At 56.6% G+C, this 15,850-nt stretch overlaps 2 protein-coding genes across 2 annotated transcripts; both read left to right on the forward strand.

The window, feature by feature from the left end:
• Nucleotides 1-1,513: 1,513 nt before the first annotated feature.
• On the forward strand, nt 1,514-8,050 carry TM6SF2 (transmembrane 6 superfamily member 2). The gene is made up of 10 exons (XM_006199025.4): nt 1,514-1,706; nt 3,144-3,247; nt 3,653-3,750; nt 3,820-3,923; nt 4,331-4,413; nt 5,010-5,134; nt 5,313-5,414; nt 5,748-5,840; nt 6,498-6,617; nt 7,560-8,050. The coding sequence occupies exons 1-10, from the start codon at nt 1,612-1,614 to the stop codon at nt 7,764-7,766; spliced, it is 1,131 nt and encodes a 376-aa protein (XP_006199087.1). The 5' UTR covers nt 1,514-1,611; the 3' UTR covers nt 7,767-8,050.
• Nucleotides 8,051-8,409: 359 nt separating this feature from the next.
• HAPLN4 (hyaluronan and proteoglycan link protein 4) lies at nt 8,410-13,756 on the forward strand. The gene is made up of 6 exons (XM_072948203.1): nt 8,410-8,433; nt 9,252-9,338; nt 10,317-10,434; nt 10,722-11,084; nt 12,634-12,966; nt 13,365-13,756. Exons 1-6 carry the CDS (start codon nt 8,410-8,412, stop codon nt 13,754-13,756), a joined length of 1,317 nt encoding a protein of 438 aa, XP_072804304.1.
• The last annotated feature ends 2,094 nt before the right edge of the window (nt 13,757-15,850 follow it).

Genomic DNA, 15,850 nt, shown 5'->3' on the forward strand with positions numbered 1-15,850 from the left:
GACTTTAGCCCCAGCCAGGAGGAGAGTTGGAAAAGGAGGCCTCCAAATGCCATGTGTGTGCAGGCATCTCCCAGATGTGGGGTACAAGTTCAGGCCCCTAGACAGAGCTGGGCCAGATACTCTTCCAGGGGGAGAAGTGGGGCTGGAGTGGCAGGGAGAGCTACCTGGAGGAGGACACACTGGGGCCTGCTTTAAGGGGTGAGGAAATACAAGATATCTCCATCTTGCAGACACGGGAGAGAAAGAAGTCTGTGGGGTATTGGCACCACTAGAATTGGGGAAGGTCAAGAAACAAGGTTGTAGACTCAGGTCGGCCCAGAGGAACCTGAACTTCACCCAACAGGCACCTGGCACTTGGGGAGGGAGGCTCTCAGGTCAGTGACCAGATCATCTTGTCACCCAGGCTAAGAGATGGGACCCAACTGACCCATGGAGAAGGGGCCTTGGCTGGACTGGGGTTGGGGATGTGAGGGATACGATTTTCCCCTAGTCATAGACTGGGTACTCATGGGGCAAGAATCAGGTGGGCATCACTCACCCTGTTTCCTGCAGCCACAAGTGCCACATAGGCAAGAATCCTAGGCTAGTTGGGTTGACAAAAAGCTGCCTCCTAATTCTCTCTCTACCCTGAGACACCTGTGTCCATCCCTGCCCCCTTGCATTTGCCCCTGGATGGAGCCCAGCCTCCTCCAGGCTGTTCAGAACCCTCCCAAGCCCACCCTACCTTGCTCCATGACCCTCCATCACCCCCTAGCCCTAAGTACCTCCTTTCTGCTGCTCAGCCCCAAGCCTGAGCTATTCTCCCTGCCAGGAACACCATTCCCAAACTCACCAAACTGGCTCCATCCCCACTTTATAATCTCAGCCGCACTGTGGGCCCCATTTCTTAGATCCTATCCACGTGAGCAGACTACTTGGAAGGAGCATGGAGTCCTTTAAGGGACCCCCAACCCAGGGCTGTGGCCCTCTGCCTTGAATTGCCTACCCCCGCCCAGTCAAAGCTTCACATCTGGGGAAAAAAAATTCAACTCGGACACGTGTTTAAATTTGTCTGTGACCACGGCATGAAAACTCAAACCCAAGGGCACTAAAAGGAACTCCATCCAAGCGGATGAGTTTCCTCTGTCAGTGCGCACAGACAATGCTTGATTCTGGGCAGGAGGGAGTTCTAGGGAGTGTGATGAGTTAAAAAACGGTCCTCTTCGGGGTAGAAGATAGGATGCTGGTGCCTTAGAGGGAAGAAAGAAGTGCAGAACGAGGCCCGAAGAACGAATTCCCTTGGAGTAACGTTGCTGGCTGGGGCCTCTATGTCGCAGAAACGGAAGCATCCTGAGGAACGTGTTCTAGCTAGCATTCGTAGAGAGGGAAACCGGCTGGGCGACAGAGACTGCCAGTGGGGACCGCGCAGAGTCCGGCGAGGCTGTCGAGGGGGAGGGGCCTTGGAGGCTCCCCGGGAGCTCGCAGGGCAGTCACAGCGGCGGCGACCTGGCCAGGGTGCAGCGGGGGGCGACCTTTGCGCAAGGCGGGGCCGGGCGGGTCTGGGTCCCTGACAACTCCGCGCCCAGACGCACCGCCGAGCAGAAGCCAAGCCGGGGTCCGGGCGCCGCCGCTATGGACATCCCGCCGCTGGCGGGCAAGATCGCAGTTCTGTCGCTCGGTGCACTCCCGTTGTCCTACGCGCTCAACCACGTCTCGGCGCTCTCGTAGTGCGTGCGGGGAGGGGCCGGGGCGGCCTCCTCAGGGTGAGGGGCGGAGGGGCTCGGATACAGGGTACGAACCGGGAGGGAGAGAGGATGCGCGGGCCCCCGGGAGCCCTGCGCCCTGGCGCTGCTCCGGCCTAGGAGGATGGGGGCTGGGTCAGAGGAACCTCACCACCTCCAACCGGAAACCCCCTTCCAGCCACCCTGGAGCTGTGAGGTGGAGTTGGGGGCCCTCCTGGGATGGTTAGGGCCTGGGGAGGAGGGACTTTGAGAAGCAGAGCCCCCAACAAAGCAGGATTTTGGAAGGTTTCTGGAGTTTTCCCAGGGATGTGCCCAGCACAGGCTCCAAAGTCACCAAGGGTCAAAGTATTGCCCCAGATAAGGCCCTAGTGACCTGGCTCTTGCCACACACACAGTCTGCAGCACCACCCCTACCATGTTGTCCCTCTGTCGCCTGTGTCAGGCCTGGGACTTTCTTCTCTTCAGGGCTGACCCACCCTGTCCCTAGCCTCAGTTTCCCCTGCATGCCTCAATTCCTCCTACCCCCGTCCCTATCTCCTAACTCTAGACCTCACTCAGTCCTGGGTACTGGGCATCTACAAGCCCTTCACACTCCAAAACCCAGCACAACCCAAGACATGGGGCAGAGGGAGCCTTGATTCTGGAGTTGGCTCCTTGGATACAAATACTTGGCTCCTTTCCCCCTGGATCCTGAGTGAGCCAGGTTGCCTCTGGGAGCCTCAGTTTCAGGGATTCAGGAGAAGGTAGGGGCCTGGAGAGAATATGGGGAAGAATGTGTGACCTTGGATAGATCTCCTGCCCTCTCTGGGCCTTGGTTTGCCAAGTGTTGGGGGCTGTCCAGAGTCCTGGCTTCTATTATCTCTACAACTGGTTGACCTGCCTTATCAGGTTGATGGGGACAGATCAGTACAGGATTGGGGTGGAGCTGATGGAAGCGTTTGGACTTTACCTGGGAGGGGTCAGGAGCTTCAGACAATGAGGTGTACAGAGCTGAGCACTAGAGACCCTCTGGCAGATGTGGGCACTGACTCTGGCAACAGAGAGTCTTGGAGCTGTTGAATGAATGAGCAAGTGACTAGCTAAATTGTATAATCAGAAGAGGCTGACAGATGCTCACTCTGTACCTGACCCAAGTCAGGCAATGATCCTTTCTGAGGAGTCAGAGAAAGCTTTCCTGGAGGAGAAATGTAGATGGGCTATGAAGGATGAGTAGGAGTTTGCCAAATGGAAAGGAGACTTTTGGAAGGCGTTTCCAGGAGAGGGAAACAGCTGCTGAGGAAGGGGGAGTTTCAGGCAAGGACTTACCTGGACAGAGAGATGCTCATCACCTGGAGCTTTCTGGGGTCTGCTTTTGCTGTTACCAAGATGGGTGGGGCCTCAGCAATGGGCCTGGCCTTCCTGACTTGGTTTTCCTCTCCACAGCCCCCTGGGGGTGGTGTTGATGAGCGCCTTGATCCTGGGACTGTTCTTCTTGGCTATATACAGCTTGTCCCGAGGTGATATCTACTATGACCCACTGTATGCTGGTGAGCTAGTGGGATGGTCCTGGGGAAGAAAACTGTCTGGCCAAGGGCCCCCTCCATCAGATTGGCAGCTCTTGAAGGGCCTTCATCAGACTAGAGAACCTCAAATAGACTGGAGAACCCCCACTGAGTGGGGAACCTCAAGGGGCCTCCCCCTTCTGACTTGGGGCTCCTGAGGGCAGGGACAGTGCCTTTTCCATCAGCCTGGGGACCCCTAAAGGCAGGGTCTGTGCCTCATCATGAAGCAGAGCTGTGTGGGTCATGTGACCTGTAGGGTGGGGCCTGGGAGCAGTTTTGTGCAGAGCGCTTGCCTGGAATCTGGGCCCCTAACCTGTAGTCTCAGGCCCACCCATACCTGGTCTGTGCCCTGCCCATACCCAGCCCATGCCCTGTCTACTCTCCCCATAGTCTTCGCAGTCTTCGCCTTCACCTCGGTGGTGGACCTCCTTATTGCTCTCCAGGAAGATGGCTATGTGAGGGGCTTCATGGAGTTCTACACCAAGGAGGTATGTAGGGAGCAGCCTGGGATGCCCCCTGCCCTACTGCCTGCCTGAGCCCTGCACCTGCTCCTGCAGGGTGAGCCGTACCTGCGGACGGCACATGGAATCTTCATCTGCTACTGGGATGGCATCGTTCACTACCTCCTCTACCTGGCCATGGCAGGTTCCATCCGTAAAAGGTGCGTGCGGTGGGCAGTATGGCACCTGGACCCTGGGAGGGAAGTTGAGTCCTCAGGCAGGAGGGATCCCAGGCCAGGGTGAAGCTAGAAGTGTCTGTATGGGAAACCTGGAGGCCTCTCTAGGGCTCTAGTCAGGGGTGGCCAGAAGAAGGATCCAGGGAATGTCACAGGTGTCAGAGGTGGTTGGTTTCTTCTCTTGTACCACCTTGTGCCTGGGCAGCCGCTATTGTCCTTGGATGGAGAATCTGATTGTTCATTCCCTCATTCAACTCCCTGTTGTCCCATCTGTCCTAAGTGAAACTGGGAGGGACCCAGAGCTGGGAAGCCCAGATTGGTCTCTGGGCCCTGGCTGGGGCTCTGAGACTGGGAGACAGGTATCTACTGGTCACCCCTCATCCCCTGCCCAGGAAGAGGTACCGGAACCTTGGACTGTACTGGCTGGGATCCTTCATCATGAGCATCCTGGTGTTCCTCCCAGGAAACATCCTTGGTATGGACTTGGCTCTGAGGAACTCTGTCTCCCTGGGATGGGTCACTTCCCTGTGCCTGAAAGTCCCCACCAGATCCTCCATATCCTCCCCAGTGTTTGTGGAGGGCCCCCCAAGCCTCTCCATTCACAGCCTAAGCCAGCAGCCTTTTGCAACCTCTCCCTCTCTTGGAGGAGTGGAAGCACATTCTACTTCCTTCCTGGGCTGCTGGTCCCTGACCCCAGTGACTTGGTCCAGAATGCTCTTGACACAAGAAGGAATTTTTAAGGGGGATCCAGAAGGCAGAATGAATGCTTCATAGGTAAGTCTTGGAAGGTAGAGCAGAGAAGGCAGCTAGGGATGTGGGGATGGCTTGCAAGAGGAATACCAAAGAATAGCTGAAGTATGGGAGCCATGTTGAAGGTAAATTGAGGCAGGCCAGGCTGAGGATCATGGACATCATCTTATGGGCACCAGGGAGTTGGAGGTGTTAGAGCTTGAACAAGGATAGCATTTGTGAATCACAGCTTCCAGCCAGGGGCTCTGATCCAGCTAAAAGTGTCCAACCAGGCCTGGGAGATCCTCACTGAGTGTCACCCTATCTCTCCTACCATGGAAGGCAAATACAGCTCAGAGACCAGGCCTGCCTTTTTCCTCACCATCCCCTACGTGTTGGTTCCATGCTGGGCTGGCTTGAGGGTCTTCAGCCAGACTCAGGCGCCAACCTGCTGCACCTTCAACGTGGTGAGTGCCTTGCCCCCAGGTAGCCGAGTGCCGAGTGCTTGAATGTCCCCCATTTGAGTTGCTTCTGGTCAAAGACATTGTCTTCTTGAAAAGGTCTTGGTCATTAGGGAAGAAGGGATGAGTCTTCACTGAGTGCCTGTTGAATCCCAGACTTCTCACACTGTCTCTCATGGGGCAGGTGCAAGAGGAGCAAAGGAAAGGGCTTCTGCAGCGCCCAGTTGACCTGGGCCTCATCGTTTACCTCATCTTTGCTGCGTTCTTCACCCTCTTCCGGGGCCTGGTGAGTCTGCGCTGGCCAGCCTACCTACCTTCAGCCCCAAGCCCTAGTCCATCCCTCCCTCCTTTGTGTTCCTTTATCCAGTGCCAAAAAGTCACTGCTCTCCCATCTGATCATCCAGGGACGTTCATCAAGTCTACCTGAACGTTCTGTCACAAAGCCCTATTCCGTATAGCCTTCTCCCCAGTTCAAATATCTGTGGATTCTCAGCCAGAGGAGGGAGCCAAGGCTGGAGCAGGCCAGAGCGAAGGATGTGGGCCCCTCCTGGGAGGGTGGGGAAGGCTTCCTGTGGGAGGGATGTTTGAGGTAGGTTGTTGGTTTGTCTGTGGGCCCCAGGTGGTGCTTGACTGCCCCATGGATGCCTGCTTTGTCTACATCTATCAGTATGAGCCATACCTGCGGGACCCCGTGGCCTATCCAAAGGTGCAGGTGAGAGAGCAGGTGGGAGGAGAGGGCCACAGTCTTGCCATGGTTAGGGGTCCACTGGGCCCCTTTGAAGCAGGTGCCAGAAACACAGATCAAACTGGCAGAAGCACAAATGGAATCTATTGTCCTACCAAAGAAGTATAATATGGTCTTCAGGTATGGCTGGATCCAGGAGCTCAGGGATAGCTCTGTCTCTAGTCTCTGCTTTCTTTGCATGGGCTCCACTCCCAGGTGGTACCTTTGTAGTATGGCAGAGACAGCCTAGGGTAGCTCCAGGCTTCTATTCTCCCTACTCAGCCACTACAGAGGAGTGAGACCTTAATTCCTCAGAGCTTAAGTACAAGTCTTAGGCAGGCTCTGACTGGCCAAGTTTAAATCACATGCCCATAGCTGATTATTCTGGCCAGGGGGTGGGGGTATTCTGATTGGCCAGGTCAGGGTCACATGCTACTTCTGGAGTAAAGTTGGTGGGCTCAGTGTGTGGGAGTGAGGAGGGGGAACCCAAGGGAAACAAAGGAGCAGTTTTCACAGGGGTGGGATGTGCAGAGCCCCCTGGGTGGGGTCTGAGGCTGGCCAGATCCTCCCTGGGGCCACCACCTGAAGGGTATCAGGAGACCCAACTAGGGTAGCTACTCATTCCATCAGCTCTGTGTCCCCCAGATGCTGGTGAATATGTTCTATGTTCTGCCCTTCTATGGCCTGGCTGCCTATGCCCTCATCTTTCCCGGCTGCTCCTGGCTGCCAGACTGGACCTTGGTGTTTGCTGGAGCCATCGGCCAGGTGAGGTGGGGTGGGATGCGGTGTAGTAAATAGGTGCATAGGGAAGCAAGTTTCTGCATGCTCATCAATTGCTTTTGTGCTCACCCTGGGCAGGATGATGCTAGGTCCCTGACAGGTCCCAGACCCAGCTTGGTACCCCAGGATTCTCAAGTGTGGTGGAGAAAGAGCCACAGACACCCTCAACCCTATGGGGTCAGAACTGAAAAGGGAAGAACAGAGGTTGAGAAGGATTTCAGAGGGGGCAGATCTCTCAGAAGAGGGAGCATAGGAACTGGGCTTTGATATATGGGTACAAGTTCTTCAGGCAGGGAAGGACATTCCAGGAGTGGGAACAGCATAAAGAAATGCACAGAGGGGAACAGGGATTTAGCAGAGCCATAATGTGGGTAAAGGCAGAGGCAAGATAAATTGGCAGCTAGATGCTAAGGGCTTTGAATTCCAGGCTTGAGGGCTTGTGCTAAGAATGATGGGGAACATGGAAGGTGTTTGAGCAGTGGAGGGCCCCGCTGGAGTTGGGGGCTTGTTTCCAAGTTCCTGGTGGGAAGCGATAAAGGCTGGGCCCAGGTCAGATCAATGGGGACCAGTAGGACCTCTGTTAGGGGTAGAATCGACAGGATTTGTCAAGGGCAGCTGCCCCGGGGTGGGGAGAACCAGGAGGAGGAGCTGGACGTAGGTCAGAGAGCTAGGGAGGAAGGTCCAGCAGACGGAGTGAAGATGGTTCTGGTTAGGCAGCTGGGGAGAGGCTCACGGCTAGATGGATAAGGATAGACAGAACATGTGGGGACAGTAATATTTAGAGACAGATGGACTGAAGAGGGGAGACAGGTCAGCCAAGCTAGCAAGATAGTGATGGGGATCTTCTGGGCCCCCCAGGATGACATGTTGGTGATGCTGGGACTTGTTCTCTCCTGACCTGTGACATTCATCTTCTGTGGCCACCAGGCACAGTTTTCGCACATGGGTGCCTCCATGCACCTGCGCACGCCCTTCACCTACCGTGTGCCTGAGGATGCCTGGACCTGCTTCTTTGTGAGCAACCTACTGTATGCGCTGGGTCCCCACTTGCTGGCCTGCCGCTGCCTATGGCGGCCTGCCTTCTTCCTACACCCACCTCCTGGCTCCCCAGCCCACCACAAGAAGCAGCACTGAGGGGGCTGTGGGACACCCCAAGACTCTGTTTACATGCCCAGCAAGCCCTGCCCCTGGAAGGGTGGGCTGTGTTTTTTAGAGGCAGAAGATCCATCTCTGGGTGCCTTCAGTTCTGGCTATGGTGATTCCAGGCCAGCGGGTGGGATGGGGGATCCAAAGTCCAGGTGTTCCAGCAGAGAGGGTCACAGCCACACTCAGCTGTCACCTCCTCTAAACCCCACAAGAACACCCAGGATTTACCCATCATCCTCCCATGGATCAGTTTAGTAAAAGCCCTTTTGATGCACAAAATTTTGTTCTGAGTGTTTTGGTGGGCAGGGGCAAGGGATCCTCTTCTCAGACCCCACAAGGACCCGCTTATCACTGCCAGCTTAACCATCAGGGGCTGGAGGTGCCAGACAGCAGAAGTCTGCCTCTGGTTTGTGTGCACAGCCCCATCTTCCAGATAGGGAAAACTGAGGCTCAGAGACTGAAGATCAGAGACTGGCCTGAGGTCACAATCAGGAGAGAAGTGTCCAAAGTCTAAGCTCCACCAATAAATCATAATAACTAACAATGTGGCAGAATTATTAAGCACCTACTGTATACCATGCCAATGCCTAACCTCACATGCTACAATGCTGGATCTCACCCCATATTCTGTATGGGGAAACTAAGCCTGCAGGAGGTAAAGGTCCCGGTCTGTGGTCATGCCTCCTGGATGCAGCTGAGCTAGTGACCAAACCCCAGCCCCTTCAACCACAGAGCCCATAACCCTGCCTCTGCTGTCTGGCAGGCCCCTATTTTGAGGAAACTGAAGTTGGGGAGGCAGCCAAAATGTTGGGGGAAGGGCTCATTGTTTCCTGGTTTGATTTTTGAACTTGAGTGAAGGTCCAGTTTCAGGGGTGACTCTGGCCCAGAGTGGGTCAGGGACTTGATCAGATGTCCCTGCTCTCAGCTCCTTCCAACACTTATTAGGCACCTATTGTATCCATTGGATCTTCTCCCAAAGACCCAGCAATCCATATCCCAGATGTGGAAACTGAGGCATAGAGTGAGGGGCAGAGTCAGATTTGGACCTGTTGCTACAGGTCCCCTCTGCCAAATGTGTGACTTTTGTAGGCCCCCCATTCCACAGAGTGAGAACCTTTTGGCTGCCAGAGCCCAGGGCCCCTTGATGGTCACCCAGTGATAGATGGAAAAACAAGCCCCTTTCCCAGGTTACTCAGCCCTCCTGCCCATGAGGGCATCATCAGGCCCCCTCCTCCATTTTAAAGATAGTTAAACTGAGGCCCAGAGACATTCCTCTGCTGGTCCAAGGTCAGCCAGCTGGGGCTGGGACCTGGCTCTGCACTCACTGTCCAGGGTGGTTCTTCCTCCGTTTATGCCCACAGTCACCTCTCTCCAGAGCAAGTGACACCACGTCTCCTTTAACGCACCCCCCTCCCAGGTCCGCCTCCCTCCTCCCCTTGCAGGCAGACGCCAGGATTGCGCTGCTGCCTGCAGGGACCTGCCCAGTCCTTCCCGGGTGTGCGGGGGAGCGCAGTCCCCGCACATTGGGACCCACTGGCGGGGGGCCGCACCAGCAGGATGGTGAGTGGGGCCAAGGGCACAGTAGATCCTTCTCTGGGATTTCTGTCTCTGTGTCTCTGAGTCTACATCCCTCAGTGTTTCTCTCCTCACTCTCCCCTTCCCATCTCTCCCATCTCTCTCCCTCTCACCTTCTTGTATCTCTTTTCCTCCCACTCTCTCTCTGCCTCTCCTTCTCTTATTCCTCTATGTCTCTCTCTACTTTTCTCTCTCTCTCTCCCTCTCTCTCTTTTTTCTGATCCTTTTCTCTCCTCTCTGAGTCTCTCTGTCTCTCCCAACCCCTATGTCTCCCTATTCTATCTTTCCCTCTTGCTCTCTCCTTTCTCCATTTCAGTTTCTCTGTCTCTGTCTCTCTCCATCTTTCCTAACCCTTCTCTGTGTTTCTCTCCCTCCCACACTCTTCTCTGTCTCTCCCTTTGTCTCTCTCCGTCTTTCCTTCCTCTTGTCTGTGTCTCCTTCCTTCTCTGTCTCCACCTCTCCCTGCCTTTCTCTCTGTCTCTGTCTCTTTCCCTGTTCTTGCCCTCTCTCTGTGTCTCTCTCTCTCTGCCTCTACCACCCCCTCGCCCCCCACCCCCACCTGCATGGGTTTGCTGCAGTCTCCTGGCGCACGGATAACCTTGCCGCTGCCGCTGCTCCAGCTCCTCCTCCCTCCTCCCGAATCCCGGCCCCGGCCAGAGACTGAGAGAAGGGGCGGGGCTCCGAGCCTCCAGTGTTGGGGTTAGGGGGTCAGGCGGGTGCAGAACTAGGGGAGAGTGAGGCCAGGGCGTGGGCTTTGCTCAAGGGCGAGGTGTGAGGTCCCGGGAGAGTTGGGGGTGTGTGGGAGAGTCTGCTAATTTTCTGCTTGAGGGAGTCCTCTGGGACCCTGGCGGGAGTGGGGACCTGGGCGCATAAGAAGTCTTCGCCGCGGGGAAGGAAGGCCAGGGGGCTATTCCTCCAAAAGGCAAAGGCCAGGAGGCTGGACTGAGCGCCCTGTGCCCCCAGGTGTGTGCTCGGGCGGCCCTCGGTCCCGGGGCGCTCTGGGCCGTTGCATGGGGAGTTCTGCTGCTCACTGCCGCCGCGGAGGCGCAGCGCGGCCGGAAAAAGGTTGTGCACGTGCTGGGTGAGTCAGGGCCCTGGAAGCTGATCTTGTCCCGCAGAAGCCGGGACTAAGTAGGATCGCCGGAATGCATGGAGAGGGGAGGAGGGCGGGTCCCCGGCGTTCCTGATGGCCACAATCCCCTCCCTCTCCGTTCCTCCCACTCTGAGTCTCCGCCCCCTCCGTAGTCCCTTCCCTGAGTCCCTTTACCTCCACCCAAATTTTCTTCCCACATCTTCCCAGGGTCCCCCTCCCTGGGTTCTCCTGCCTGCCTCTAGGATTTCTTCTTAACCCTCCTTGGTTGCCCGCAGAGGGGGAGTCGGGCTCGGTGGTGGTGCAGACGGCGCCAGGGCAAGTGGTCAGCCACCGGGGTGGCACCATTGTCTTGCCCTGCCGCTACCACTACGAGGCAGCCGCCCACGGCCACGACGGCGTCCGCCTCAAGTGGACCAAGGTGGTGGATCCGCTGGCCTTTGCCGATGTCTTCGTGGCGTTGGGGCCCCAGCACCGGGCGTTTGGCAGCTACCGCGGGCGGGCTGAGCTGCAGGGCGATGGGCCCGGGGATGCCTCCTTGGTTCTCCGAAACGTCACGCTGCAGGACTATGGGCGATATGAGTGCGAGGTCACCAACGAGCTGGAGGATGACACTGGCATGGTCAAGCTGGACCTAGAAGGTGACCAGCCTGTGGGCAGGATGAGGCGCGTTTCTAAGGGAGGAGAGGGAAGGGTATTGCAAAGGGCAGAAACCAAATCAAGTTGGCCTGAAGGAATTTAGAGGCTTGGTAGGGCAGGATAATTGTTCTGATTTGGGGTGATTTTGCTACCCAGGGATATTGGCAATGTCTAGAAGCAGGATGTGGTGGTATATAGTGGGTAGATATCAGGGACGCTGTGAAATATCCCACAACATACAGAACACTCCCCCCACAACAAAGAATAATCCAATCCAAAATGTCAATAGTGAAGACATTGGGAAACTCTGAGGTAAGATCCAGGCACAGTGAGAGCCAGCCACCCGCACCATGTCAGGAGAAACTCCCTCAGCTCTGCTTCCCTGGGTGGGCTCTTCCTGCACAAGTTTCCGCTGATGGAACCAAAAAGTAGTGCCAGGCTTCCACTCTCCCAGCTTGACAACTGATTTCCTAGAAGTGCTAGGTAGAGTCCCAGAGTTGTCCCTCATGGGTCCAGCTTGAGTCATGTGCCTATCCATGAGCCAATCACTGTTCCTGGGAGATGGGATGCTCTGATTGGCTGACTGTGGAGCTGGGAGGTTTCTATCTGAAGAATTCCCTCCCATCTGGTTTCTTTCCTCAGTCCACCTTAGAAGATGCTAGGAGAGATTTCAGAACCCTCACCTGCTGAACAATAGCAAATAACAACAGCAATAATAGAAGCAGCTCTCCTTTATTGGGTGTGTTCTATGTGCCAGGCACTTGGTTAAAGTGCTCTCTGGAGTCTCTCATTTAATTTTCCCCAAACCCTGAGGGAGACACTTTTACTAGCAGATGGGCAACTGGTTCAGAGAGGTTAGCGCCTTGATCACGGCACATGCCAATGAGAGTCAGAGTTGGGACTTGAGCTCTGGTCTGTCAGGCTCCAGCTCTTCTCTCTGGCCCCTGTTTGATCCTTCCTGCATCTGCTGAGAGATGTATCTGCATCTGCACCCTCAAAGTCCGCCCCTCAAACACAGACAAACAACACTTGTGACCTGAGTTGACTGTGATTCTAATGAGGGACAAGTTGTAAGAACTGAAGGTGTAAGTGAAGCCGATGGGAACTCTTCTGGAAAATGGTGGAGATCAGAGGTCTTTGCCCAGGGTCAAACTTTCAGGAGCTTCCTGTGTGGGGGAGTCAGCTCTGTGGGCTCAGGACTTAACTAGAAAGAAGGTCCCAATGCTGGGAGGATGTCAGAAGCTCATAGAACTGAATGGAAGAGGGTTGTGGGAGCTGGATTTTGAAGGATGAATAGTAGTTCATCAGGTGGAAAGGTGGAGAGAACATGAACAAAGGTCTCCGGTGGTGGAAAGGGGGAGGGTCAAGTGAATCCCAAACTTAAGGCAAAGAGCCATGAGGCATGTGAACTGGGGAAAGGCATGGTCAGGTCTGAGGCCACAGTGAGGAATGGACTGGAAGGCCTGGGTTGAAGAGTCACACAGTACCCCAGATGTCAGGTGGGTGGGAGCGAGCTGAGGGGCCCCAGCTGACCTTCGTGTGTCCTCTCAGGCGTTGTCTTCCCTTACCACCCCCGTGGAGGCCGCTACAAGCTGACCTTCACGGAGGCTCAACGCGCGTGTGCTGAACAGGACGGCATCTTGGCGTCGGCTGAGCAGCTGCACGCGGCCTGGCGCGATGGCCTGGACTGGTGCAACGCTGGCTGGCTGCGCGACGGCTCGGTGCAGTACCCGGTGAGCCAGCCCCGGGAGCCCTGCGGCGGCCTGGGAGGGGCCGGGAGCGCCGGGGCTGGAGGCGGAGCCTCGGGGGGTGTGCGCAACTACGGCTACCGCCACAACGCGGAGGAACGCTACGACGCCTTCTGCTTCACATCCAACCTCCCAGGTGCGTATGTCCCACCCTTAGGAAGAAGGTCCCGCCCACCGCACGCCGGGGACCCGACCTGCCCTTGAAGGACTCCCCAAAAGTCCTCTCCCGGGTACCCCTCCCTCTAGTACTATTTCCCACTCTGCCCAGTTCTCTCTCCCCGCCCTTCCTCTCCACATCCGCCTTCGGTGGTCCAGACCAGGAGGTCCCTTCCCCTGTACTGCCAGGGCGCAGCAATCAAGCATCGCCCGGCACCAACACCGCTCTAACCGAGGCTGGGGTCCCGGGCTGCGGGGGAGGGAGTGTTTCCGAATCCTGAGGCTGAGACCGTGGGCTGCAGGCGGGAGGGCGTCCTGAATCCTGAGTAAGCCGCATCCCAGGAGCGGCTCTAATCACTCCTCCCCACCCACCTGCAGGGCGAGTTTTCTTCCTGAAGCCGCTGAGGCCATTGCCCTTCTCGGGAGCAGCGCGCGCGTGCGCAGCGCGGGGCGCGGCCGTGGCCAAGGTGGGGCAGCTGTTCGCCGCGTGGAAGCTGCAGCTGCTGGACCGCTGCACCGCAGGCTGGCTGGCCGACGGGAGCGCGCGCTACCCCATCGTGAACCCGCGCCCGCGCTGCGGCGGCAGCCGGCCGGGCGTGCGCAGCCTCGGCTTTCCTGACGCTGCGCGCCGTCTCTTTGGCGTCTACTGCTACCGTGCTCCTGGCGCGCCGGACCCCGCACCCGGCGGCTGGGGCTGGGGCTGGGCTGGAGGCGGCGGGTGGGCCGGAGGCGCGCGCGACCCTGCCGCCTGGACCCCGCTGCGCGTCTAGGTCCAGGACGTGGGCTGCTGGGGCACTTGGCGGCTGGCCGAGTGCCCTACAGTCCCTTGGAGATGGACCACACCCCTGGAGATTGGCCATGCTCCCTGTGGTGCCCTGCAAGCTGACCAGACCTCCTGCGGTCCTTGAACCCTGGCCACGCCCTCTGAGGGCCCCCAGAAACTGGCCAGTCCCAGGAGCCAAGTCCCCTGGAGTCCCCTGGAGATCGACCAAGCCTCACCTCTCCCGGACAGTGGATTTCCCCTCCTCTCCCAACTTTCTTCAGGAGGTGGGGGACACCTTCTGAGAATCCCTGGAGACCAACAGACCCCGAGGTCTTCTGGAACTACCCCCATGGTCACCTGGAGGCTGGACCCCCGGGATTACCTGGAGACTGACCACACATCCTCTATATCTCTGTGAAGACTGAAGACTGGTCCTCTAAGGTCATCTGGACACTGACCCTTCCTCCCCATCACCTGAAGAGGAACCAAAAACCTCAGAGTTCGTCAATTGACCATGCCCCTGTGGTCACATGAAGACTGTGGGCTCCTGTCCTCTTCCCTAGGGTGACCTGGAGATTGGTTACTCCCATTCTCCCCCCTTCTCCCATGAGTCCCCCAGAGTTCCCAGAGCAACAGACTATGTCCCCAGGTCTCTGTGGAGAATAGACCCACCCCTCCAGTTTCAGGGGAAACCACCGTTGTCTGTCACTGTTAAGACAAATTGACACGCCCCAGCTGGCTGTCATGACTGGCGGCCATGCCACATCCCTCAGGTATCTCTCTGGAGGGAGCAAATCCGCCTTGACAGCCCCTTTCCTGGCTGTCACCAAAGAGACCATCTCCTGGGCCCAGGGACCCATAAAATCCATGTCATTCACTATGGAGACAAGCTGCCCCACTTCCCATTGCTAGCAAGGCAACCATCCCAGCTTCTACCTGTCACCTAGAGTCACACAGCCCTTCCTTCATCAGTCACACCCATGGAGATAGTGCCTCCCCCTCCAGCTGTAACCATGGATACTACACGTTTCCCATCTCACAGGCCTCCACCCCAGAGACCCTTTCAACTCCACTTCCACTGTCCTCACCCTGACCAACAGTCAGAGACCACTCTCTCCCCCGTTGTGCCGAGAGTGACCCAACATTTGGATCTTCGCCTCAGCGTGAAACAGTCTGCTCCTTTCCCCAGGGCGCCCCAGCTCCTTGCCACCCTCCAAGCTCTGCCCCCAAGCGGCTTGTACCAGCGTTGCCATGGAGACCAAATCCCGGTGTCTGAGGTAATAGAACACATGTCCCCCCTAGGCTTTCCCTTGTCTGCAGAGCCTGCCCCACCAAACTGTCACCATAGAGACTGTCAACGTTGTCCTCATGACAACTGACTTCCCAGTTCTCAGGAACTTCTAGCCATGGGCTGAAACTGTGCACAATAGGGCTTAATGGCTTCCCCTTCACCAGATGGGCCCAGCCCTAGGCAGCACCCCAGACCCGGCTGGACTTCTGGAGCAGCTGGACACCCTCCTTTTGCACGCTAACTATACCAGATAACAGCTGTGCATGAGACACCCTTGCAACAACCAGGTGTTTTCACTGCCACTATATAGATGAGCAAACTGAAGCTCTGGTGTGCCCCTACCCTTTGTGTGTGCAAGCACTAAGCTCCCCTTTTCTCCTCTGAGACCACATCCCCATACTCACTGAACTCCTCTCTCTTTCCCTAATCTCTCACCCCCCACATTTCCCTCCTTAGATATCCAGGAGAGATGGAATTGTCTTTAAACCTCAAAACCCACCCTGAGCTCCAGGTTCTAAGGGGTGATTTGTGCTAAGAAGTCAAGACCCTGTCAAACTCCCCAGTGTTAAGAGCCAGCTCAGGGAGATGGTTCATGAACAAGGCCACCCAGCTGTTGGAGACCTCAGCTTTGAGATCTTGCCTGGAGTAGCACTGGGGTCCCTCCTGGAGCTCTCCTTATTGTTACATCCATTTCCAGGAAACCCATCTGTGGGTTTTGGAACCAGGTATGCCTGGGTTCGAATCCTGCCTCTGTGACCAAATGACAAAATCCCTGACCCTGTTTCCTCCTCTGTACCCAGGGCTGTTCTA

The sequence above is a fragment of the Vicugna pacos genome, chromosome 22 (genome assembly GCF_048564905.1).
Source record: "Vicugna pacos chromosome 22, VicPac4, whole genome shotgun sequence".
NCBI classification, from domain to species: Eukaryota; Metazoa; Chordata; class Mammalia; order Artiodactyla; family Camelidae; genus Vicugna; species Vicugna pacos.

Bases quoted from the DNA above. Each gene is read 5' to 3' on its own strand.
- TM6SF2 (XM_006199025.4), top strand. From the start codon at position 1,612: ATGGACATCCCGCCGCTGGCGGGCAAGATCGCAGTTCTGTCGCTCGGT. The intron at 3,924-4,330 runs GTGCGTGCGGTG...TCCCCTGCCCAG, and splicing joins GCAGGTTCCATCCGTAAAAG to GAAGAGGTACCGGAACCTTG. The intron at 5,135-5,312 runs GTGAGTGCCTTG...CTCATGGGGCAG, and splicing joins CCTGCTGCACCTTCAACGTG to GTGCAAGAGGAGCAAAGGAA.
- HAPLN4 (XM_072948203.1), top strand. From the start codon at position 8,410: ATGGGGAAACTAAGCCTGCAGGAG. The intron at 8,434-9,251 runs GTAAAGGTCCCG...TGCTGCCTGCAG, and splicing joins GGAAACTAAGCCTGCAGGAG to GGACCTGCCCAGTCCTTCCC. The intron at 12,967-13,364 runs GTGCGTATGTCC...ACCCACCTGCAG, and splicing joins CTTCACATCCAACCTCCCAG to GGCGAGTTTTCTTCCTGAAG.